Source organism: Micromesistius poutassou (genome assembly GCF_964030765.1).
Source record: "Micromesistius poutassou genome assembly, chromosome: 5".
In the NCBI taxonomy this organism is placed as follows: Eukaryota; Metazoa; Chordata; class Actinopteri; order Gadiformes; family Gadidae; genus Micromesistius; species Micromesistius poutassou.
Genome location: NC_140275.1, coordinates 1,509,262 through 1,535,056, shown reverse-complemented (window position 1 = coordinate 1,535,056; position 25,795 = coordinate 1,509,262). Strand labels below are relative to the sequence as shown.

Sequence of the window (25,795 nt, the reverse complement as noted above, 5' to 3'; positions counted from 1 at the left end):
ATTTACATTATACATTCATCACACACCAAACTGGTGCTCCCATCAGCCAGGATGCTGCTGACTCTGATTGGTATGATAACCGTAAGAGCAATTCTAATAAATAAATAAATGTATTGATTGCTCTTCCGTGAACATCAGATCCCCTTACCATTACACAAATGTGGCCATCTAAATGCAGACTATACTTTATATAAATGTAAATTGAACAGCAGCCAAAGTCCAGGGGTTGTTGTGCGCATGCGCACAGTGGAGTCTAGTGTACTGTGGAGAGAGGCTAAACATTGGTAGTCAACATGTCTACCGCTGCTGCTCAACAAAACAATAACGGAGAACCGGGACTCCAAGGTAGGTGCCCGCGACCGCTCTTTGACACCCGAGGGTGCGAACCATCACTCCTGTATGTTTCATGAACGGACGGTACTCGCGACGACAACATTTAAGAGAGATATAGAGAAAAAGTTCGATTGGGAATGGAATTTCTTCTTCTTCTGGGCGGGGTGGGCTGTGACGTTGCTCAACGTTACGTCGAACCGACCAATGGCGGGCTTGATGTCTGGGGTCTCAACCAACCAGAGACGGGCAGCTGTAATGGGCGGGCTCTAGCCGAAAATAAAAACAACTTTGGGACAATAGATGAGCGCAATTTCGTTTGAAATGGCGTTGTATGTTTATGCAGTACTGCGTTTGATATAAAATGTCATGTTAGTTAGTGAATTGTTATTTATCTCCAACAATATGCAAGAAATTGAGTTTCATAAATGTTATTACTACCTATTACCATTTGATGGGTCATTTATGTACATGCATCACATGGGATGCGCCATATTTTACGCTGCAGATGCAGTTACGTTCTCCTCAAGAATTAGTCCAGTTGGTAACGTCCACGGAAGTCTTCCTTCCAGGACTTTATGTTGTTTCTTTATTTTGGGGCACGTCACGGGTCCCTGCTGGAGCGACGATATGCATGGCCTATGGGTTATGCAATAACACAAACATGGACCACTCATGCTTTAGTTGTGTGTGTCCACTCGGTCGTATCTTTTGGGTGGGTTTTGTGTTTTATCTGACTCATTGAAAAGTCCATCGGCGCTGCCAAGCCTGGTGGCGTCCAGAGATTACATAACCCAGTTCCCTGCTGAAGGACGCAGGCTGTGTGTATAGGGCAGTAGCACAAATGCTTGTTTATGAAGTCTTGAGAAAATAATGTGCGGGGTGCATACTCTTATCTAGAGATATGCTATTATTCTTGTTCAAGATTTTGACTTTTTTCAACAAATAAACCATCATCAATAACAATTGTTCATGTCAATAGTTTCTAGTTCTATACTTTATAAACAGCATCGGTCAATACAGATGACTAACCTTACCATTTACTTTTTTTCTTAACGGTTAAAACCTTGATCTATGGTAAGTTTAAGTGTGCCGCCTCACCATGGGATATCTCGGTATTGGTTCAATGACAGACAAGTTAAACCAAAAATAACAAGCAAGACTCTTGGCCTCTCACATTGATAACGCTCTGTCATGGAACATTTTGGACCAAAATCCAATACCAGTGTACTGTACTTGCGCAACCGCTCTACGGTACTTTCTTGCTTCCCACAGGTTCTTGGGTAGAACTGGAAATCAATGGGAACACAGAGACACAGCCCCTTCCTCCAGTGGCCCCCGCCCCTGAACCACTGAATGGAAACGCCGGGGAGTCCACCGTGGGGGTGCTTCCGGAGGAGCTGGAGGAGAGCCTGGTGGGAGGACTGGAGCATGTTCCCTCCTCCTCCTCCATTCACAACGGAGACATGGAGAAGATCTTACTGGATGCGCAGCATGAGTCCAGCCAGAGCAGCTCCTCCTGTAACAGGTAGGGTGCTGACTGGCTTTGTACATGGGGGGGGGGGTTGGTAGGGAGTTTTGAGTTTTACTTCATTTTAAAGTGTCGCCTCAGTCCTCACAGGCCACCCAGCCCGGACCAAGACCAGGACGAGGGACAGATCACCTTCGATGTGGACATGTCCAGCACAAGGGGAAGCCAGGTAAACGAGAGACGCCAGTGCTGCTGCTGCTGCTGCCTCTCATTCGTAGTCACCTGAAAACCACCTGGAGTCCAGTGAGGATTGGTTGTGTGTGACGGTGGTTTGAATGAAGCCATGCGTGTTTTTGAGCGCTTCACGTTGCAGATTGCTGTGTTTTGTACTTTTCAGTCTGAGGAGGAGGAGGCAGACGCAGAGAAGGATAGGGAAGAAGACATCCTGATGAACACCGGCGACGACTGGGTGAATGACTGGTCGAGTAGACCTGAAAATATTCCTCCAAAGTAAGGGCCCTTCCATTGGTCTGTTGATCCATTATAAACGCCAATGAGCTGCAAATGACAGTTTCAAATAGGTGTTTAATTTGAGTTGTTAGGTTTGTTTTGTGGTTTATTTGACTGCGTTGTTCATAACTGAGCGGTTGTCCATCCTCAGGGAGTTTCACTTCAAGCATCCTAGGCGTTCGGGGTCCCTCAGCATGAGGAAGAGCGGGGTGATGAAGAAAGGGGGCGTCTTCTCCGCCGAATTTCTCAAAGTCTTCATCCCTTCCCTGCTCCTCTCACACATCATCGCTATCGGCCTTGGGTCAGTCAATGTGCCAAAGATGCAGTAGCAATCAATTCATGTATTTATTCTGCTTTCAATGTCTTTGAATCAAATCAATTTCTCTGTTTATTTCTCTCAGGGTCTATATCGGGAAGAGAATCGCCACATCGCCGTCAAGCTCTTACTGAGTAAAAGAGGAAGCAGTGCCTGGATGTTGAAGAAATCTACGAGAAGTCTACGAGTCGTTTAAACATCCTCTTCTGATTCTGTTCTTTGTATTATGTCTTGGTCAACCTTTAGTGTGCTCCTACAGTTCTCTGCCTACACACATTGAGTTGTGACTGCTTCTAGGTTTAGTAGGATGAATCACATTATGTAGTTCCACTGTCTCACCTTTTATATAGGGCAGAATGCTATAAGGAGGTGAAATCCCTCCGAAACTGAATCAAGATTATTTTTTCTTGCGCTGAGCTAAAAAACTAAAATTGTGATTTTTTTTGATGAAGGAGGTCATTAAGGGGCAAGGAATTTCTCCCGATTTGTCAATCATTTTGGCAAAAATATTTGTAATTATGTATTCCTGAGTCAACATTTTGCACGAGTTCAGCTGCATCTAACATGCTGTTTCGGAACAATGTAAATGTGTGTTATTAATGAATAAATAAGTTGTGAAAATAAGTTTGACAGACCATTTGACAGGCCATTCAACCTTTTGCAGTATATATCTATTGCATTAACCCACATATGTTTGGGTGCCAAATATGTATATCACCTCCGCACATCGGTGATCTATAATGAAATTGTCTTACATGTCTTACAAAGTATTTAAGTAGATGTGAAAGTAATTAAAGCTGTGATCTTTTCAATTTAATACACACCTTGTGACTTAACTCATATTAATAGTTTAGCTTATAAATTGTTGCAGCGTGAGTTATAATTTACTTTTTCTCTTCTGTGTATAGTTTAACAGTTGTTTGCTACTTGATAAACTGGGCTTAAATGGGTGTTTCTGATGGAAAATTAATTATTGAGACTATTTTTCTGTGCTAACAAATAAGAGTTGTAATCTTGACAGAATTACCATTCCTTTGATATTAGACAAATTTAATGTCTTGTTTTTTGATGTTATAAATTAGAGAAAAGGGTTGCAAAACTACGCTTTTTAAATTTTAGCACAGCTTTTGTAAATTGTTGCCATGCAAATGTATTCATTTATAATTGCAGTTACTGAAGAGAAGGACTAATCACAAACTAATAATTTGCATGTCTCTTTATAATAGACACTAGCACGTTTCTGTTCAACATTTGACCTTTTCTTTAAGCATGTCATGTTAGTAGCCTTATTTTACATAGAATCAGAGTACATTATCATACAGAGGGCAGGGCCCTCCGAAAGGTCATCTATTATTCTAGCAGTGACAGAAAAAGATGGCTGGCGATGAGAGTTGTGTTACAATGTGTACATATATTGTGGTCATAACAAAATTACTAAACAAAAAATAAAAGTCATATTCCTCACCGTACCAGTTTTAATGGATAGTTAATTAGTAATAGCCACACATGACAAATACATCAAACATTTTGGTGACACTTGTGGGTCACCAAAATGGCTGATGAAATTTTTATTTGCACTACTGAGAATCTTCAATTGCATGGATTCCAGACTACAAGATCCACTGACAGGTGGATTAGACAAGTGCAAAAATATATGTCATTGTCAAATGAGAAGATCAAAGAAGGCCTCTATCGAAGGGCGGGGCACTGCGCATGCGCGGTTCGCCTTCGTAGCTCTCGCTATCTGCTGCCTGCTGCACAGTCTTCAGGGACCCGTCCCCATAAATCCCCCCGAAATAGCGTTTTCCAAAGCCTTAGACCCGCTCACGTTGGCGTCGCATTCGAGCAATAGCATCTCTACATCTGTGAAAGCCACCGTTACCAGAAGTATTCCCCCGGGGCGTCGTCTGGTGAGCACCCAGAGCATCCACCCATCGGCAGCTACCGCCTCCCGGACGCGCTAGTCCGTGTTACCAAGTGTGGGGAAAATACAGCCAGCATCTGAGGGGTCGTCAAGATGTCGGGGTACCAGGGCAAGAAAAACATCCCGAGAATCACGGTAAACCATTGGTTTTATTGTCATTTTTCCTTGGTAAACACGCTGGGGTTGGGCCACATGAACATTACATGGCCACCCGACGGATTAGCCCGCTAGCCGCGGCTGCTAAGCCCCTCTCTCCGCGCATCGACCGCCGCTAGCCGCTAGCCACAGCCCCCCGCCGCCGCCACTCGGCCGTCCATCTGACAGCAGTGACACCTTATATAATGAGCTGGGTGAGGCGAGGTGGCCGCCTGGCCCCTGTGCCTGGAGTAATCATTGGCGATGTAGTCCGGTGCAACATTTGCACCATTCATTTCCCCTGCTGCCTGTGTCTTCACCGTGGGGCGACGGCGGTAAGCTGGCACCTGCAGCGTTGGCTGGTTGGGTGTAGCTGCAAGATGACGACCAAACAAACAGCCCCCTCTGCTCGTTCTTAACGTTTCAATTCTTGCGCTTGCAAGCAACCGTGCACCATCCACAGTGGTGTTCGTTTTAAAACGGATGCATTTCCAGATAATGCCAGGGCTGCAAAAGGGATGCTTTAGGCCTTCTGCTCCGAGTAAATCGGATGTATATTAAATGCAATTGTTTTTGCACCCATTGTTTTTCATCTCATACGTCAATGGACCATCCGACTATATTGAAACTAGCATCCCTGCCAATAGAAGTTAAAGCCCTTCTGCGAACTAGGTCACTGGAAAATATCCATCCCAGAGCTGGTTGCAGTTCGCTGTGATCATGCAGCTTTAATAGCATGGGCTGTAATACTATGAATATTTAAAGCATAAATCCAACTTAACCTAACCATTGAAATAAAACGGAAATGCTATGACCCCCAGTTCCAGACTGGCTGGTATATTTTGCATTGAAGGCATCTGTTGGATCTCCCACACAAGTGTATGTACTGTAGTACCATCAGCTGTAACCCACTGGACCCAGGAACAACATGGAGACGGTTCTACCTGGGCTGCAGCCTCAGGGTACCCTTAGGGACGGGGTAGACTGCTTGGCTTGGAGACATGGAGCACAGTCCCGTCTGGAGAAACCATAACTCCTAGGATGTCTTGTCTTGTCAGTCTCTATGCAGAATATAGAGTTTGCTGCCTAAATAATCATTCCTCAACAACAAACCCGCACACTGTGTTGCGGAGCCATGCTTTGTCAGACTTTTGATGGCTAGTAAATCTTTTCTAAAAAAAATCCTTGTTGAAGAAGCGGATGTACAGTCATTGATCCACGACAGAAGTTAGGATTTGAATGATTCAAAATGCATTGCATTAAGTGGTATTTTCATTCCAGTGCATCTTATCTGCCATTTGCAAAGGAAAAAAAAAACATCAGCCCAAACAAATGTTTCCTGGGTCACTGAGGTTAGGAACCGAATTGGTTCCTATGACCCACTTAAACTACTAATGGTCTGATGGATCAGTCAATACAACCTGGTTACTGGGCCTAATGTAGTCCCTCTCTCCCCTCCATTAGGGCCACCGTCGGCATCTCCCTCCCAGTGGGCTTTTGTCCAAATTAGGCTTCGTTTTGTTTCATCGACCCTCTCTCCAGAGACTTGATGGATTGCGACGTACCCAGTGTCCTCCCTCCCATCATTCGGATTAAAGTCGTTTGTGCTGCTCATGAAGTTTTTTCGGTTATTCTGGGAATGCACGCTAGCCCGGTTTCCCCTGGCAGCCACGTTTTGGCTGGTGGGTTCTTGTAACCATTAGAGGAGGGACTTGGCCACCGTGTTGCACCTGGGGCCCTTACCCAGGGTGACAACCCCCCCAGGGGTTAAAGAATGAACACTGCCTCCAGGCAATGGTGGAGAGATGTGGCAGGTACAAAAATTCAGGGTTATATATTTAACAAGTTCATTTTGGAACTTGGTTCCATGGGATCGGTCACATGACTTTATACAAATCAAGCAAAAATAAACAAGCTCAATATTGTAAGGATGTATTTTACTGCATCAATCGCTTCTCCTCTGTCCGTTTAAAAATAGCCTGTTCCTTGTGGTGACTCTGCCTGCTCTGGGCCAATGGCTCGTCATGTCTTGCAGCCATCCACTGGTCCATATTCCTCCACAGTGACCGAACGAGTGCGGCATTAGCTCAGGAGGTAGAGCGGGTTGGCTGGTTCGATCCCCGGCTCCTCCTAGCTGAGTGTCGTGGTGTCCCTGAGCAAGTCACCTCACCCTAATTGCTCCTGACGAGCTGGCTGTCGCCCTGCGTGGTTGACTCCGCCGTCGGTGTGTGAATGTGTGCATGAATGGGTGAATGTCAGTCAACACTGTAAAGCGCTTTGGATAAAAGCGCTATATAAATGAGGACCATTTACATTTGAAATGAGGCACTAGTTGGAGGTGAATATTTGTGGATGACACTGAATGTTGTTTCTATCTTTTTAGAGCGATCGTCTTCTCGTGAAAGGAGCCAAGATTGTCAACGATGACCAGTCTTTCATGGCAGACATTTATATGGAGGATGGAGTCATCAAGTGAGTTTAATCGCCTGTCAAAACCCCACTTAAACATTGCTTTGCATGAGCTAAAGTTATTATAATATGCATATGCAATATTCATATCCTAATTCATTATATCTTTGGGCCATGGATATTCTAATGTTAATACTCAATATATATGCTATTTGAATGGTTGAACTGGTACATTATGTCCATTAGTTTTGCATGAGAAACTGTGAAACTCCAGAAAAAGGCATGGTCTTTAATCATATAGAAAAACTATTTTAATAAACGCTATAGGAAAAAATATATAAAGATGTTTGGGCTGCATCAAAGCTCCGTGTAAATCTGTCCTACAACATCAAAAGATCCAATTTGTGCAGCAATTAGTGTAGTTTATGCAAAACGTTTTTACTGTTTTGTTAAAAAAAAAACGAAGTACTCACCAATGATCAATTTCAATTCATTCCACTTTGAATCATCTGGAATTGTTTTTTTATTTCTCAGGCAGCTCGGAGAAAACCTGATTGTTCCCGGGGGAGTGAAGATCATCGAGGCCCACGGGAAGATGGTCATGCCCGGGGGCATCGACGTGCACACACGCTTCCAGATGCCGGACCGAGGCATGGTCTCCGCTGATGACTTCTACCAGGGCACCCGTGCTGCCCTGGCTGGAGGCACCACCATGATCGGTACGTATCTCACAGCCACCACCACCACCTCCACCCCCACCTCCACCCCCACCACTTTGATTATGAACACAGAGTGAACCCTCGTAGAGGACATGAACTTGCCATGGGACTGGAGTGTGTGCACGCTGTGTAACAGTTTGATTCCCTTGCGCTGTCTTTGTGACTGTACCCATGTCTTGTGTGCGTGTTCGTGTAGTCGACCACGTGGTGCCGGAGCGAGGTGTGGGCCTCATCGCTGCCTTCAACCAGTGGAGGGAATGGGCCGACAGCAAGTCCTGCTGCGACTACTCGCTGCACGTCGACATCACCGAGTGGCACAAGGGCATCCAGGAGGAGATGGAGAGCCTGGTGAAGGACCACGGTAGGCCGCTCACTGAGCCGGGTCCACCAGCAGGCGGTGGCGAATGCGTCTCGTCTACGCACTGAACACACAGCAGATCCTCCCGCCGTGGTTTTTTTTTCTTTTTCTTTCTGACTTCATGATCTGATCCGTCAAAGGGAATGCTAAGATTTGAAGCCGTTTGGTCATGTGGCTAACAAAGCGTGACGCGATAGAAACCTATGCATGATAATACTTCTTGCCTGTTGTGTCTGGAAAAAAAACTTTTCTTGTAATCTAGATACATTTCTTTTCCTATTTCCAAAGCACAGCTACGTGCAGAAAAGGCTTTTGTGATGTGGATGCTCTCTAACATTTTTGCTCTTCGCTTGGTTCTGGATGTCTTCCCCTTTTCTGGCTCTTAATTGCTCCCTTGGCTCTTTCTCTTCCCCTCCTGAACTCTCTATCTTCAGGTGTCAACTCTTTCCTGGTCTATTTGGCCTATAAGGATGTTTTCCAACTATCTGACTCTGAGGTATGCTTGGCTAACCTAATCTTTGCTCACTGGTCGCTGTTGTTCTTTACACGTGTGTGTTTGTGTGTGTGTGTGTGTGTCGGCTCACTGCTTAGCCTCTACTGAGAAGCGTTTAGGTGCGAGAGGTTTGGATGTGCGAGCTCCGCCATGATAAAGTGTTTGTTACCCTCTGGCAGATGTATGAGGTGTTCAGTGTGATCAGAGACCTGGGGGCCATTGCCCAGGTGCACGCGGAAAACGGCGACATTATTGCTGAGGTAACTGAAAGCTCCCTTCAAATCATTGAAAGCGCTCCCATGGCTCTGTTCTTGGGTCTCAGTCATGTGGTTGTTTGTGTTTCTTCTACTTGTTGTCTTGGCTTTTAGGAGCAGCGTCGTATCCTGGATCTGGGCATCACTGGGCCAGAAGGCCACGCGCTGAGCCGCCCAGAAGAGGTGAGAACTCTTCAGTCCCTTCATCAATCCATTGATTTATTATTTTAAAACCACTACTATAAGAGACTATGTTTGGGATGTGTTTCTGTAAGAAACGATGGCAGACATACGATGGAGAAAATACCAACCATGCACAGCAATGCTCAGGAAAACCACACGTGCCTTTCAATTCTGTATTAATATGGTCAACCGGGACTGGGGAAATTGCTTTTTGCCAAGGTACATAAGAAGTGGTCAGAGGAATAGGGTAGGGTTGGTTAGGGAGAACTTTTCTGAGAGAAAGTTTAGATTGTTTTCACAGTCCGTAGGCAGATGATATCCCTGAGAAAGCCCTACCAGTCTTGGAATACAGCCTCTAGAATATAATTAGTCCCGTAATGTAAAGGTGAGATGCATATGCTGGAACAGGAATCCTTCTCTTGGGTTCTAAACAAATAGTCAACCACATTTAATTACAGTTGATCCCTCTAGATTATTTCAGTCTCCCCGTCGACTTTTTATTCCCTCCATCCCTTGAGCTGCGCTTGTCCCTATAGTGCAGGGTTTAAAGTTAGTTTTTATTTATTTTTAATTTGTCTGGTAAAGTTTTGTGGTTCAGGTGCAAACTCCAACCCGTTCTCTCGACGTATCGGACCAGTCAAAAGTGCAGATTTGTGAATTGAGCTTTCCCGTGACTATTTCAGCACACGGTTCTTTAAAGGTGACATATTATACCACCAGGTGTGTGACTAGCCATTATTTTCAAAATGGCTTGTAACGGCTAATCACCCTGACACCTGGTAATATGTCACCTTTAAAAAAAAAAGTCCAAGTAAAACCTGGTGCAGGACCTGCTCAACCCTGAAGGTCCCTTGTAAAACGAAACCGGAAACCATGTATTTAACAGTGACCCAGTGTCTATGGGAACGCGTAGAGAACCGGAATCCGACTCGGATCCTCCGGTCCCCCGGTGTGAAAGCCACACTCTCTGTGTCCCCTGGTGAACAGGTGGAGGCCGAGGCGGTGAATCGCGCCGTCACGGTGGCCAATCAGACCAACTGCCCCCTCTACATCACCAAGGTCATGAGCAAGAGCTCCGCTGATGTCATCGCCAGCGCCCGGAAAAAAGGTGAGAGGGAAAAAAACAGAAATAACGATGACGCCCGCACTTGAGGACGACCCGTCCTGCCATTAGCGACGACGTGTGGCTCGTGTGACTCTGGGTCTCTCTCCTGACGCGCCCCGCCAGGCGCCGTGGTGTACGGGGAGCCCATCTCTGCCAGCCTGGGCACGGACGGCACCCACTACTGGAGCAAGAACTGGGCCACGGCGGCGGCCTACATCACCTCCCCGCCGCTCAGCACGGACCCCACCACCCCCGACTATCTCAACTCTCTGCTCGCCTGGTGGGTGATCGGCCCGCCTGCGTCCTCCGCTATAGCCTCTGTTACATCCTCTGGTTCCTCCTCTGGTTCCTCCTCTGCTTCCTCCTCTGGTTCCTCCTCTGGTTCCTCCTCTGGTTCCTCCCCTGGTTCCTCCTCTGGTTCCTCCTCTGTTACATCCTCTGGTTCCTCCTCTGGTTCATCCTCTGGTTCATCCTCTGCTTCCTCCTCTGCTTCCTCCTCTGGTTCCTCCTCTGCTTCCTCCTCTGCTTCCTCCTCTGGTTCCTCCTCTGGTTCCTCCTCTGGTTCCTCCTCTGGTTCATCCTCTGGTTCCTCCTCTGGTTCATCCTCTGGTTCCTCCTCTGGTTCATCCTCTGGTTCCTCCTCTGGTTCATCCTCTGGTTCCTCCTCTGGTTCCTCCTCTGGTTCCTCCTCTGCTATGTTCTCCACATTAGGGATGGCCACCTTGCGGCCCGCGGGCCACATGCGGCCCACGTCCTCGCTCAGTGGGGCCCGCAGATAATTAAAAATTGAATAACAATTTTAAAGGAAGGACCCCCAGACTCCCCGTCCATGACTACTCCCGCCCACAAATTTTATCACCAGCCGCCACTGATTCCGACATATACTGTATATACAGATATATTGTTCTTATTTTGTAGCTTCTCTCATATCAGATTAGTGGAAGTGTGCGGTGATGTGGCCCTCTGATGGTGATGATGAAAAATTGTGGCCGTCTTTATCATGAATGGCCCATCCCTGCTCTACATCATGTGCTATATCCTCTGCCTAGGACAAGTTAAAATCTGCTCTAGATCTAGATTTGAGGCCACATGCTGATGAAAACAATAAAATGAATGCAGCGCATACAGTGCAATCTTGTCAGGGTGGGGTTTAAAGTCACATCATTGTATCTTTGTGTGTGTGTTTTATGTCCGTGTCATGTGTAGGGTGTGCGGCTGATGACACCATGTTCTTTCAGAGTGTTCTTTCAGGTCGATCAAGCTCAGCTGAGTGAAGGATTACTGCTGTCGGAAAATGACCGAAACAATGTGGTGGCTTTAACCGCCCAACAGAGGGAGTGGTGTGTCCGTTAATGCAGGGAGATCCCACATCATATCATCTAAATGAATAGTTTATAAAATCCGATGCACATGCTGACATGATTATTGACCAGCGGGCTCGTTTAGTTTATTAATCAGGTCCACTCCAGTGTCTAGACAGTATTGATCTGTGGTGAACGCTCACTCACTGTGGATGAGATGCTCACTGCGGTCCTGTTACCTCCTCCTCCTCCTCCTCAGTGGGGACCTGCAGGTGACGGGCAGCGCCCACTGCACCTTCTCCACCTCCCAGCGCGCCGTGGGCAAGGACGACTTCACCCTGATCCCAGAGGGCATCAACGGCACGGAGGAGAGGCTGTCCCTCATCTGGGACAAGTGTGTGGTAAGACCCCCCCGTTGAGTCCGGGCCGCTGACTGCATCCCCCCCCCCCCTCTGGAGATGTTCCCGTACCATTCTTTCCTTCCTGAATCCGATTCCTGAACTTGAATATCGGCCGATACAGAGTATATACCGGTACAGCGTCTAGCATTGTACCTACTAGCACTTGTTCTTATTGACGGGTTCTCCTATGATGACGGCGATGCATCACTTACTGTCGACAAAATCTATTTTCAGAACTAGATCATTTACATTTCTAATTATAATAATACATTTGTATTCTTGTATTTTTTTTTTTCATGTTTTTTCCGAATCTCTAGCTCGAAAACACGTAGGTCGGAGATGACACGTTTCCGATTCCGACTTTCCAGCTCTGGCCGTTAACGCGTGCTGCACGTGTTTGTGATGTTCTTGTTCTTTCCTGTGTAGTAAATGAGCTAGACATGTGATGGTATCGGATCGAAGCATATACTTGCGTACGCGCCGATACCCGATACTACATTTTAGCCAGTATCGGAGGAATTTCCGATACTGGTACCGGTATTGGAACAGCTCCGCCTGCGTCCGGTGGGTGAACGACCCTGTGTTCCCCCAGGTGTCCGGGAAGATGGACGAGAACCAGTTTGTGTCGGTGACCAGCACGAACGCGGCCAAGATCTTCAACATGTACCCCCGCAAGGGGCGCATCGCCGTGGGCTCGGACGCCGACCTGGTGCTGTGGGACCCCGACGTCTCCAACATCATCTCGGCCAAGACCCACAACCTGGTGAGAGGGGAGTGAGTGTGTGTGTGTGTGTGTGTGTGTGTGTGTGTGTGTGTGTGTGTGTGTGTGTGTGTGTGTGTGTGTGTGTGTGTGTGTGTGTGTGTGTGTGTGTGTGTGTGTGTGTGTGTGTGTGTGTGTGTGTGTGTGTGTGTACGTCAGTCACTGTTGCCCTTTCCACAAATGTAATTTGATCACGTCGACAAATCACGTTCATGACCTGAACATGACGCATCACATCTTGGTTTGGTTGGAATAAATCAAATCTGCTTTCATCGACGGCGTCTCGTCGTGTGTGGCTCGGTCTCATCGGTTCGTGAGGGTCTGACTCTGGTCCATTATTATTGCTGTCATGCTCACATGCGCACAAGTCTGCGAAAAAGTTTTTGATCCCAAAAAAGAATTGGTTGAAAAGCCGTCCCCTCTAACCACCACACATAACCCTCCACTCTGCTCCCCCCCCCCCGTCCCCCCTCCACCCCCCCCCCTTATGATGACGGCGATGTATCACTTAGTGTCGACAAAATCTATTTTCAGAACTAGATCATTTACATTTCTAATTATAATAATACATTTGTATTTATTAATGCTGTCATGCTCACATGCGCACAAGTCTGCGAAAAAGTTCTTGATCCCAAAAAAGAATTGGTTGAAAAGCCGTCCCCTCTAACCAACCACGCATAACCCTCCACTCTGCTCTCCCCCATCCACCCCCCCCCCCCCCCCCCACCCCGTCCCCCTCCAGTCCGTGGAGTACAACATCTTCGAGGGCGTGGAGGTGCGCGGGGGCCCCCTCGTGGTGATCAGCCAGGGGAAGGTGGTGCTGGAGGAGGGCGTCCTGCACACCACCGAGGGCTGCGGACGCTACGTCACCCGCAAGCCCTTCCCCGACAACGTGTACAAGAGGATCAAGGCCCGCAGCAGGGTGAGGGCACCGGCAGAGCGCACTCCACTCCACTACACTCTCTCTAGTGTCATTGTGTTTACAGTGAGCCACAAACGTCAATGCTATCCTAGTGACAATCTGAATAATGGTGCCTAGAAGGTGGCCTGTGCTGGCCTGTATTGTGTAAGTTGGCCTGTATTGTGGAAGGGGGGCCTTTATTGTGTAAGGTGGCATTTATTGTGTAAGTTGGCCTTTATTGTGTAAGTTGGCCTTTATTGTGTAAGTTGGCCTTTATTGTGTAAGTTGGCCTGTATTGTGGAAGGGGGCCTTTATTGTGTAAGGTGGCATTTATTGTGTAAGTTGGCCTTTATTGTGGAAGGTAGCCTGTACTGCCCATAAACATCTCAACATATTAGAGAGGATCCACATCACAAAAGCATATTATATGCCCAGGCCCCGGTGATTCCAGTCCCTCCCCCGGGTAGGAGGTGCGTTCGCACTAGTGAACCGACAGCTCATTACGGGGTCGGGTTTATCCACTAACCGGCCGTTAACCAGCGGGGGTGGCGTTTCTCCCACTAACCGGTGACGGGTGTGTTCCCCAGCTGACGGAGCTGCGGGGCGTTCCCAGGGGCCAGTACGACGGGCCGGTGTGTGACGTGGCCCCCTCCCCCAAGGCGATGTCGGGGGCGTCCACGGCGAAGACCTCGCCCACCAAGCAGCAGAAGCAGCAGCAGCAGCAGCAGCAGCACCAGCAGCAGAGTGCCGCCCAGCCCATGAGGAACCTGCACCAGTCCGGCTTCAGCCTGTCTGGTGGGTACTCCTGCAGCCTCCACGAGGGAGGCACCCATTACATATATATATATATATATATATATATATATATATATATATATATATATATATATATATTTTTAAGCGTTTTGGGTGGAGAGTTCTAGAAAAGAGCAAGTGTGATCACCTTTGTTACGGCCCGCAGTCATTTTGTGATTCCTTGTTAGTTCCCTCATTGTGTAACTAGTGAGCGATGTCGTATATGAAATGCACCACACACTGTAGCGTTATACTTTAGGTGTCCGGGAAGCCCAACGGAGCTTCACCATCCACACACACACCATAGCCGTGTACAATAGGGTCAGAAGAGCCGTGTTAAATAATGAATAAGTAAATAAACGTTTGGGTTCATCGGCTCTTCAACGTTACGTAGCATTGCGCAAAGTGTAATCGGGTGGTCGTATCTGAGAAGTTTCAAGAAGTACAAGTACATGAGCACAGTATCGGGCCAGAGCCCGAATACTGGTATCGGTACCAATGCATCCCTACCCACAACCCTGTGGGCATGGCGACCCCCTGTGGGCGCGGCGACCCCCTGCCTGTGGTCATCACACCTAACGAGCCGTCGTTCGTTAACGTGCGAGTTTTGTCTTTCCTTCCTTTCCCGCTCGTTGTTCCCGCAGGAGCCCAGGTGGACGACAACATCCCCCGCCGCAGCACCCAGCGCATCGTGGCGCCCCCCGGCGGCCGGGCCAACATCACCAGCCTGGGCTAGGCGCCCCCCCCCCCCCCCGCGCGCCGCCACCACGCGACGGCACTGCGGTGCCGACGCTACAGCGGGACTGGCGGCCATCTTAAAACCACTGTCACATCTCACCCGGTCCGCGCAGCAAACTGTTGCACTCGAACGCACCCGCACCCGCACCTGCATCTGCCCCTGCACCCACCTCCACCCCACCAGCCTCCCCAGCCTCCACCCCCAGTAATAACCGCACTGCAGACAGCCGCTGAGTTTTGTTTTGAATCCTCCGTTTTTTTTTTGTTTTTTTTGTAAGATTGTTCACGTTTCCGGAAGGCGTGTGTTAAAGGGGGGGTAGGGGGGGCGTGTTTTAATATTTCTGTTGAGGTTCTTAACCGATTTTTTTTTTCTTTTTTTCTTGACGATATTGTTTACATTTAAATATTATTTCACGTGTACGTCATGTAGTTGCCTTCTTGGTTCGAACGTAAAAAAGAAAATTAACGAGTCAATGAAGGGAAACATTTTGTGTCACCGTGGTTTGAACAAAAGAATGTGTTTTTAATATTCTCTTGTCTTGTTCTATTTATATGTTTATTAAATTCCTCTTTCAATCAAACATAAGACCAACAAAAATGAAATTGCGAACAATCTGAAACTTTTGTTGACTTGTTATTGATCTTACAATGGTGTCTAGACGGGGCACATGTATTGACTTTATTCCCCATGGTTTCATAGTTGTGGTTTTCTTTAGTTCTAATCGTGACGTGTGTTTTGTTGTTGAGCCATGGTGAAACCATAGTTGTGTTGTAGTGCATGGATTGCGCTGAAAGATGGTGTTCTAGAATTACATATAGCGTTAAACTCAACTCCACTCTGTGTCCACAAAAAAAGGCACATTATTGATCTTGTTTTTTTTAGCAGCATTTCAAGGCATTCACTTTTTTTTTTTTTTAATCTTTTATCGTTTTATCTTTCTCTTCCAGCTCACAGACCATAATAAGCTTGAGCTCTGTGTGTTTCCAAACCCCACACGTGTGTTCATAGTGACATCCCAACCAAAACCAACAGACAGCACAGAGCGCTCACCTAGTTTGCCAACCACGCTCTCTGCACCTGGTGCTATACAACCCATGCTGTGTTTGTGCAGAGGACAGATAAGTTGATCCTAACGACCCGCATCCACATGAGCAGGTTTTCCGTTACGTACCCATCACTTTCCGGTCATAAAACCGCCGTCGTTTTTGCATCCAATCCCAAATAGTGAATATGTCTGTGAGAGGTCGCCGTGGGCTTTGATTTGTGTCGGATATGACTATTATTATTGATATGTTTTAAGGATATTCATTTAAACCTAATTACTTGCCTGCCTATTCTATAAGATATGATAGCACACTGCAAGACTAGACTCATGCATCTATGAAGGTTCTGATAAATAGAATTGGAGAAGAAAACCGTGCGCTTTTAAAAAGATTAAAAAAACAAAAAAACATCAACCTGATGAAAGGTGCTTCTGTTTGTGTATGAATCCATTCCAGTGTGCTGCTGATGTGTCCATTGTTCTCTATGAAATCGTTGATAGAATAGTGGCTCTTCTGAGCCCTATTAGTGTTGTGAATGAACTTCAGATATCCGATAGTCCCGCGCTCCTTTGCTTGATCTAACGTTGTTGACTCCCCAGTCCTATGTGCGGTAGTGTCAGTGACCACCAGAACCCCCAGGCTGCTGCTTCAACCAGTCTACCAATACTTTATTTATCGCCACGTCAAGTGTTGGTTTCCAAAGCCACAGTAGTAAGACGCCAGCAGGGTTTTCTGTTTCTGTTATTGTTTTTCGGTTTTGATGTCGAGCACCATTGTCACACTCTTCCAAACTAGTGATATACTCTTGGTTATGTATGTTATGTAGACAAATCAGAATTTGGGGGAGATCCTAGCTCCCTGACGTTATTATTCGATCCAGTCTGTGTTAACTTCAGTGGATTAAAAAATACAGTAAATACCACACTTGTCCCGAGTCATTTGTGAAGATGAATCATTACACACTACACACGCGCCTTTTGGGGTTTCATGAACACGCGCTCCAGTGTGACTTTTGAGGCGCTAATTGAAAAGAAAATCTGTTCTCTTTGGTTTCACACAGAATCTGCCTCCACTAGATGGAGACCTTGAGCCTTGTCAGACATCTCCATGCCCAGGCGTCCACAAAACACAAGGATGAACTTGGTTCGGATGATTCACATCACTGGGTTCACTTCTGTTGGGTTTTATTTCTGAGGATCGCTTTTTTAAGTTTTTCCTTATGCCCTGTGGTTTGTATGACGCATCGTCCAATTAGAGATGGATGGACGCACTGCCATGAGAGCAACATTAAGTCAACTTCTTGAGCAGATCAGGAGAGCGTAAAGAACCGTAGGGCGAGCAAGAAAAAGCCTCCTGGGAAACTTTGTACTGAGATATGACTCATGCCCGTTGGCATGCAAACTACAATTCCCACAAGCCCCCCGCCCCCCAGTTACAAGATTGGTTCTGTTCTAATCACTGATGAATTAAAGCAGTGTGTTTACTTGTGCAACACAGCCTGCAATTCAGAATGGTTTTTGGAAAGCAGAACCCGTTTAATTATGTTTCTGATGACTTGGGAGCTTTTTGTCTTTCATTTAAGAAATAAGTTAATTAAAATAAGCAATGTTACGAAAGCATTTCATCAACAATACAACATCACAGCAGGAGGACGTAAAATAGCCTTTGCCTGTTCTAACCATAGACTGTGTATGTTCCAACCCCATAATCTCAGTCTGGAGTTTGAGGATAAAAACGTGTTCAGTTTAGATCTCAACACAAAGGTAATTAATCAAGGTTGTGATCATTAAGCTTTCTCCCGTTCATAAGTAACGGCCGGGCCCGTGGGCTGGGCATGTTGATTGAAAATGTCTGCTGTTTGATGGCCAGGCAGCGTGGGCGGTGGGTGGTGGGTGTCCCCCCCTCCCCTCCCCTTTATCCTCTCTCCTCCCCCCCCCTCCCCTCCTCCCAGGTCCGGTCTGAGAAGGTGGTGTGATTTACAACCTGACAGACGATGGCACAGGGGACCGGCCGTCTGCTGCCGTCTGCCGCTGACATCACCCCCCTTCTCCCACTCCTTTCTAAATAGTTTTTTGTGCTGTAGGCAGGGGAGTGTCTACGTGCATTTTTTGTGTGTGTGTGTGTGTGTGTGTGTGTGTGTGTGTGTGTGTGTGTGTGTCTCATCCTGCATGTGTGTGTTTCTCTTTGTGTGTGTGTGTGTGTGTGTGTGTGTCTCTGTCTGTCTGTGTCTGTGTGTCTGTGTGTGTGTGATTGTACAGGAGTGTGCGTGTGTGTGAGCTTGTGGGTGTGTCTACTGTCTGGGAGTTAGTGTGTGTGTGTGTGTGTGATTGTACAGGAGGGTGTGTGTGAGCTTGTGGGTGTGTCTGGGAGTTAGTGCGTGTGTCCCTGTACAGGAGTGTGTGTTTGTGTGCGAGCATGTGGGTGTGCGTGCGTATGAGCCTACGCGCTTGCTTATGCTCGTCGTGTCTATTGTTGGAACTATTGCTCAGACTTTCAGAAACAGTGCAACGTGACGCTACTGTTGAAAAAGCCCAGAACTGATCAATACTAGTACTTGCCCTTTTGTCCTGTCAGTATTCATCAGAAACGGATGGCCGCATGTATCCGTGGCGCATGCTAACATTGGCCAGACCCCCCCCCCCCCCCCCCCCCCCCCTTACCCCCTACATGACACACGTTCAATTTTGTTGTAATCAGAGACAGGAACCAAATAAGTCCCTTTCGAGTGCTGCAGTGTGAGAGCGAATGCGATTCATAGCCCAGAGCAGTGCTGCCTGGGAGAGGGATATTTGAAACCGCACATGTCAAGAGTTGGCAGCTCTGAATCTGGTGAATTAAGAGGCTTGTGGGTCAGTCGGGATTTAGGTCAGAAACCACAAGGTTACTTAGATTCCCCCGGTAAGTATCGCAGCCAGAGTCCATCTGCCGGATATACACGGAGGGAAGATGAGGTAAAATGAGTTCCGTTCCAAATGTAAGCTGTTGTTCAACAGACCAACAGTCTTTCTGGGTTTGTGATGTACAGTCCAACAAACTGAGGCCTGAACATTGAAACTGTTTTAAGTCTGTATATTGAGGCTACAAATACAGCAATAAAAACGCTTTTTTGGGGGACAGCTTATGATGCGACACAATATATTCAATATCATCTGGCATTTATGTACAGTACATGTTAGGCAATTCAGTTAGGAAAGAAATGTAAACATCAACTCATTCCGGTTAATCACAGACTTTGATCCACAACTCTTTTGTGTATATAATGGCACGTCTTTCTACCTCCACCACATCCACGGGCTCCTCCTCGGGAAGTCATGTCCAGTCTGTCAGCGTCTCTATGAGAGTCTATAAATAGTGCAGCACCCGGAGGGAAGAGGGGATGAGTAACGGAGGCGGAGCTTACCAACGACCTGCGCTCACACCGGCTCTCCGTCACTCAGAGACATTTGGTGGATCTTAATGGTGGGAAGCTCTTTACACAGACGGGGGTGCTGGGGCCCCGGCCTGGGCTCCGGGGGCCCGCCACCCACCATGACGCAGCAACAGGTGGTCTGGAAGCTCTTGCTGCACAGCTTGGCCACCTTGGCCCCGCTGCTCGCCACCGGGCCCCGTCTGCTGGCCCCCGGCCCGGACGGGGCCCTCCACTCGCGCCCGTCCCTGGAGGAAGGCGTGCGGGACAGGCCCGCGGAGGAGGAGGGGCTGAGGCGCGAGGGGTCCCGCCTCTCGTCCAGCTGGAGGTTGAGGGGGGGGGGCGTGGCGCTGGCTCTGCAGCGGACTCAGGCGGAGCGGGGTTTTGGGCGGGGCCCGCAGGCAGCGGATCCCCAGCAGGCTCTGGAAGGCCTTCCTGAACTCCAGGTTGGAGCAGGGGTAGATGATGGGGTTGATGCAGCTGTTGAAGTAGCCCAGCCAGAAGGTGACCTTGAAGGCGGTGTCTGACGGTCGGTACCTGGGGAACATGGCACCTGCGTCGGGCGTGGCAGATACAGAGAGAGGGAGGGGAGTTGTGAAGTTGCTCCGGAGACAGAAGTCGCAGACAGAGATGAGGAAAGAAATGAAAGAAACTCAACTGGCACCTGCGCCCAAATACAACAAGAGGATTTGTTGTTTTGAATCTGGGTTTTATTGTGCCGTGTTCGGTTTTGAATAGGAAACAAACCCTCGATGAAAGGCTGTTCAGTGGAGGAATGTGTGTTTGGTGTGAGCGTCTCACTTTAATTGCCTCTTTCAACATTCCGTCTGAGGCACACTGTAAATCCATCAAAAGAAGTTCTCTGCTTTTCAATATTTAAATAAATTACAGTTAAAAAAAAAAAAAACATGTTCAGGGTGATAATGAAAAAGTGACAGATTTGATTAACTAGCTCATTACATGTAGTGTAGGCTCCAATGTCATCGCCGGTGCAGGTGACGGCGTGCATATGCAGTGGCTGCCAGTGGCACGTTCAAATAATTAAACAGCTGACACGGTGGAAGGCAGGGCAATTTCAAAAAAAAAAAAAAAAAGCATCTATCTCAGAGGGGCTCACAGCTCGTCAGCTCCTGAAATCCATCTCCATCTGAGACAGCTAAATGTGGGCTTTTTGAGAGATGACATCGTGGGGTGAGGATGGATGGGGCGAAGAGGTGAGGGGTTCAAGAGCTCATGATTTTTACGCCCGGCTGTGCAAGTCATCCGTTTCATCCCCCAATGGCCCCAAAAAGAAACGCTCCTATTATTGCTTTTGCGCTTGATTGATTTGTGTTTCTGAGTTTAAACTGACGTTTTTATTGCAGGTGGTCAAATGGGAGGGGGCTGGCTTTCTGTTGAAAACTCAAAATCTCTCAAATCGATGCGGAATATAGTCAGGCATATTTTTTCAGGTGTTTTCATTTATGTTGGATTAACAGAAAGACACTATAGAACAAGAACAATATCATAAATTGTATAAACTCATACGATTCAATTGAATCTTCCACTTTTAACTTACTTTTCCATGAGGGAGATCAAAAGATGTGGAGGGGAAATCAGAGGAACACAATCCCAAAAGTGAAGCCCAAATCCGGTGTTTACCTGATATCTGACTGGATCACATCGACTACGTTTCCTTTATCTTGTATGAAAAACCAGACTAATCCTGCTAAACCCTTTCAGCACAAATCCCCAAATGGGCTACAGGCCTGCTACTACCGTGGCCGCGTCTACACTGTTTCATTCACTGTCATGGAGTTGGACGCCTGGAAGCCACCGGAAGAAGCCTCAGCCAAACAGTAGCAGTCGCTATATTTATGAGCATACGAATTCAGAAAGGACACAGACCCTGGGGGGCGCTCGCCTTCTGCCACTTAGCCACAGAGCGAGGGGCGTTCCTCTCGTGAATGCACAGCACTGCAACCGTGCGTGTGCGCATGTGCAACCTCACTTTTTTTTTTTTTGGTTCCCTTAAAAATCACAGGATGTCCGTGAGTGTCCCAGTCAATATGTCCAATGAGCCCTGACTTAGCCGTTATTGCTGATCTCTCTTTCCCTGTGTCGCGCCTCGGATGACATTGCGATACAGCGTAGGTGAAACAGGGGAGGAGGAGGAGGAGGAGGAGGAGGAGGAGGAGGAGGGGGGTGGCCGTGGAGGAGGAAAAACGAGAGGGTGCCATGCTCGTCGTGATACCCCAGTGTCCTAAAGGCCCTTGTGTTAAAAGACCCAGAGACAGAGACCGAGAGAGGGACAGAGAGAGAGACAGAGACCGAGAGAGAGACAGAGACAGAGAGAGAGAGAGACAGAGAGAGACAGAGAGAAAGAGACAGAGACCGAGAGAGAGACACAGAGAGACAGAGAGAGACAGAGAGAAAGAGACAGAGAGACACAGAGAGACAGAGAGAGAGACCGAGAGAGAGACAGAGAGAGAGACAGAGAGAGAGAGAGAGAGAGAGAGAGAGGTGAGGGCTCCAGGAGCTGTCTGAGTAGTGGTCTATTTATAGAAGACGTGGGGTTCTTTAATGGCCAATGATAAGTAGCACAATGGTTTGTGGGATTATTTGCAGCGTTTACGAGCGCCCTCCCCGTCATTCCTCCAGCTCATCTGCATTACAGAGGGCTGCTGCCCGGCCCTCTGGAAGAGAGATTCAATTAACGTTGTCACTCTAATGACATCGGAAGTAATACGCTCTATTAATAGATATACTCAATTAATGCATGGCTGTTTTTAATTTGGCTGCAAGAGGGCGTTCCTGACATGATTAATTTGATAGGAGGAATAAACACATGGCATCATTATTATGGGATGGGATTGTTCGTTTTGTTAAACACAAACCACCGATTTCAATAATGAACGAGGTCCACTTCTCTCCGGTGCTTCTCCCCGGAGAGCGTGCACTAAAACGTTTGCCTCCCGTCCCCCGGGGGGGAGGGGGGGGGTCACAGACGGGACGCGGACCACTTAATCACTCACCGATGGGCAGCACGAGGAAGAAGGGCAGCCAGCAGAGCACAAAGCAGCCCACCACGATGCCCAGGGTCTTGGCCGCCTTCTTCTGCCGCGTGAACTTGAGCAGGCGGAGTGCAAAGTGCGTGCGGCTCCGCAGGGCGTCGTCCTCCTCCGTGGCCGTGGCCGTCGCCGCCGCGTTGCCCTTGTGGATGCGCAGCGTCACGCACTCCGAGTCGGCCCACTCCGTCTTGCGGCCCTCCCTGAGGCCCCGGCTCTCGCGGTGCGCCACCACGTACACCCGGAAGTACATGGCCAGGATGACGGCCAGGGGCAGGTAGAAGGAGCCCACGGCGGAGAACACGGCGTAGGCGGGCTCCTCGGTGATCCTGCACACCGTCTCGTCCTCGGGCGCCGGCTCCTTCCAGCCGAACAGCGGGCCGACGGAGATGACCCCGGACAGCGCCCACAGGGCCACCACCGCCAGCAGCGCCCGCCGCTCCGTGACGATGGCCGGGTAGCGCAGCGGGTAGCTGACGCCCACGTAGCGGTCCACGGAGATCACGCACAGGCTCATGATGGAGGCGGTGCAGCACAGCACGTCCACGGCCGCCCACACGGTGCAGAAGACCCGGCCGAACACCCAGCGGTCCAGGATCTCCAGGATGGCGGAGAAGGGCAGCACGGTGGAGCTCAGCAGCAGGTCGGCCACCGCCAGGTTCACGATGAAGTAGTTGGTGACCGTCCGGAGCTGCCGGTGGCACGCCACCGACAGGATGACCAGGATGTTGCCCACCACACCGAACAGGATGATGCCCCCCAGCACCAGGCCCAGGCTCACGGCCTTCACCGCGTTGAACCCTGACCCCTGGCCCCGGCTGCTGCTGCAGTTGGAGCAGTTGTGACCCGGGGGCTCTGAGGTCATGCTGTCCGGGAGGGAGCGAACCATCTGCTCTAACGCAGCCATGAGGGGTTACGTCGCCCTGTGCCGCAGGGATACACCAAAGGGAGGCATCTGGGCGTCATGTGGCTCAGGAGGTAGAGCGGGATGGCTGGTAACCGGAAGGCTGCTAGTTCGATCCCCGGCTCCTCCTATAGCTGAGCGTCGAGGTGTCCCTGAGCGAGACGCCTCACCCTAACTGTTCCCAACGAGCTGGCTGTCGCCTTGCATGGTTGTCATCGCCGTCGGTGTGTGAATAGCAGTCGTAGAATGTAGTAAATGCAGTCCGTTTACCAGTTACCGTCTTCTGGTCTCTGTGGCTGGACTAGGGGTTGAGGGGAAGGAAACCGGGATTTAGAGTGGTGCAATGAAAGCCATTACAATAATGACAACATTAAATCGGTGCTGTCAACACGTCATTTAAATGAGTATGTCCCCATCATAGTGAGCCACCCCAGTGACTGAGAGCTGCAGCAGGCAAAGGATGCTGCAGAAGGCACCGGCTGCAAAAAAAAATCATCCGTGCAAAGCACAGCACCAGGGTTGACACCGGGTAATCTATTATACAAATGTCACTGATGTTAAAGTGATTATGCAGCAGGGCCACAGGAACAGGATTTATTCCAAAATGGCAATATCATTAGCGATACATCCTCATGCGTCTCAATGCACCTGCCTCTGAGGTTTTAGAGTTTTAAATAAAGTTAGGGATACGGCCGTCATCATCATCATCATCATCATCATCATACTTCTGTAGGATGGTGACTGGATCTGCTGGCCGTGGCGAGGCGAGGAGTGTCCTGTCCTTAATGACGCGCTGGGAGAGGGGTGGATGAGCCAGGCTTGGGCAGGGAGCCAAGGCTGGACGTCCATGATGAGAGCAGCTCCAGCCACTGGGTCGTGAACCTTTGGAAACAGAAACAGAGAAAACAGGCTTTGACGGAAAACACACCACTTATTTTTGTGCCGCGTGAGCAGCCAGACACAAAGACACAACTGAACACAAGGTGTGTGTGTATATATAGAATATACAGTGGTAGGCATAAGTTTAGGCACACATGCTAAAGTTGACTAAAAAGAGGAATAAAAAAATCATTTTTTGGAAATTTATCTTAATGCCTTAATTAAACAAATGAGGAAAAATCCAACCTTTAAGGACACCAATTTGTTTTGTGAATGAATAATGTATCGTAAATAAATAAATGTTCTCCATTAAAATACAGGGTGCATAAGTATAGACACCCTTATGTTGAATTCCCATAGAGGCAGGCAGATTTTTATTTTTAAAAGCCAATTATTTCATGGATCCAGGATACTATGCATCCTGATGAAGTCACCTAGGCCTTTGGAATTACAATAGCCCCACATCATCACATACCTTTCACCATACCGAGAGATTCCAAAGGCCTAGGTGACTTCATCAAGATGCAAAGTATCCTGGATCCATGAAATAACTGGCTTTTAAAAATAAAAATCTGCCTGCCTCTATGGGATTTTAACATAGGGGTGTCTATACTTATGCACCCTGTATTTTAATGGAGAACATTTATTTATTTACGATACATTATTCATTCACAAAACAAATTGGTGCCTACCACTGTATTGCAGTTGCTTTACTCCTGTTGTCAGTCCATATTTCATTTTTTTTTTTTTACTAGAATCTAGCTTTTCATAACAAGAAAAGTGAGATTGTGTTTCTCCATTTCATGGTGTTTTCTTATCACTTATTATTGTGCTGTGTTTCTTAGCACCCAGAAACAAAGACACAACTGAACACAGGGTGTGTATATATCTATATATTATATAGTGTCATTGGTTTACTCGAGTGGTCCTTCCATATTTCATTTGATTTTTTACTAGAATCCAGCTTTCCATAACAAGTGGAATGAGATTGTAATACTCCATTTCTTTGGTCATTGGTTTCACCTATTTTTTCGGTGTGTTAGTACCCAGAAACAAAGACACAACTGAACACAAGGTGTGTGTACATATAATATAGTGCCATTGATTTACGTGGTCATTCCATATTTCATTTTATTGTTTTACTAGAATCATTTCATGACGTGCGCAGTGCATTGATTTGTGCTGGGCTCTCTGCATCCCGTTTGGATCGGATATATCCCCTTACTCTGAGCCAGTGTCTACTGTTCCTCGGTTTAGAAACCCTGTCCCGCATCAACCTCTGCACCTTCACAGATGTGCAAGTAATCTCCTGCAGATTAGCGCCATACTTTGTTATGAGCTTGTTCCTTAAATAACCATAGATTAGATGGTCACATGAGACCATTAAGAGTAGTGAGCCCACCGATGGTTTT

At 47.9% G+C, this 25,795-nt stretch overlaps 3 protein-coding genes across 3 annotated transcripts; 2 read left to right on the top strand and 1 right to left on the bottom strand.

Annotated features, from left to right (window-relative positions):
* The first annotated feature begins 254 nt into the window (after positions 1-254).
* Positions 255-4,082, top strand: bnip3la (BCL2 interacting protein 3 like a). Its single transcript, XM_084468733.1, has 6 exons — positions 255-345; positions 1,606-1,858; positions 1,943-2,030; positions 2,199-2,311; positions 2,463-2,612; positions 2,713-4,082. Exons 1-6 carry the CDS (start codon positions 294-296, stop codon positions 2,759-2,761), a joined length of 705 nt encoding a protein of 234 aa, XP_084324859.1. The 5' UTR covers positions 255-293; the 3' UTR covers positions 2,762-4,082.
* A 351-nt stretch (positions 4,083-4,433) lies between these two features.
* Positions 4,434-15,119, top strand: dpysl2a (dihydropyrimidinase like 2a). The gene is made up of 14 exons (XM_084468723.1): positions 4,434-4,686; positions 7,070-7,158; positions 7,630-7,814; positions 8,011-8,175; positions 8,607-8,668; positions 8,845-8,925; positions 9,034-9,102; positions 10,090-10,210; positions 10,331-10,487; positions 11,768-11,909; positions 12,502-12,672; positions 13,412-13,591; positions 14,158-14,365; positions 15,010-15,119. Exons 1-14 carry the CDS (start codon positions 4,645-4,647, stop codon positions 15,099-15,101), a joined length of 1,764 nt encoding a protein of 587 aa, XP_084324849.1. The 5' UTR covers positions 4,434-4,644; the 3' UTR covers positions 15,102-15,119.
* Positions 15,120-19,560: 4,441 nt separating this feature from the next.
* Positions 19,561-23,507, bottom strand: adra1aa (adrenoceptor alpha 1Aa; the record flags this gene model as incomplete). Its single annotated transcript, XM_084468889.1, is given in 3 exon segments — positions 19,561-19,893; positions 19,895-20,106; positions 22,568-23,507. Coding segments are annotated over 3 exon segments (1,485 nt in total).
* Between the last annotated feature and the right edge of the window lie 2,288 nt (positions 23,508-25,795).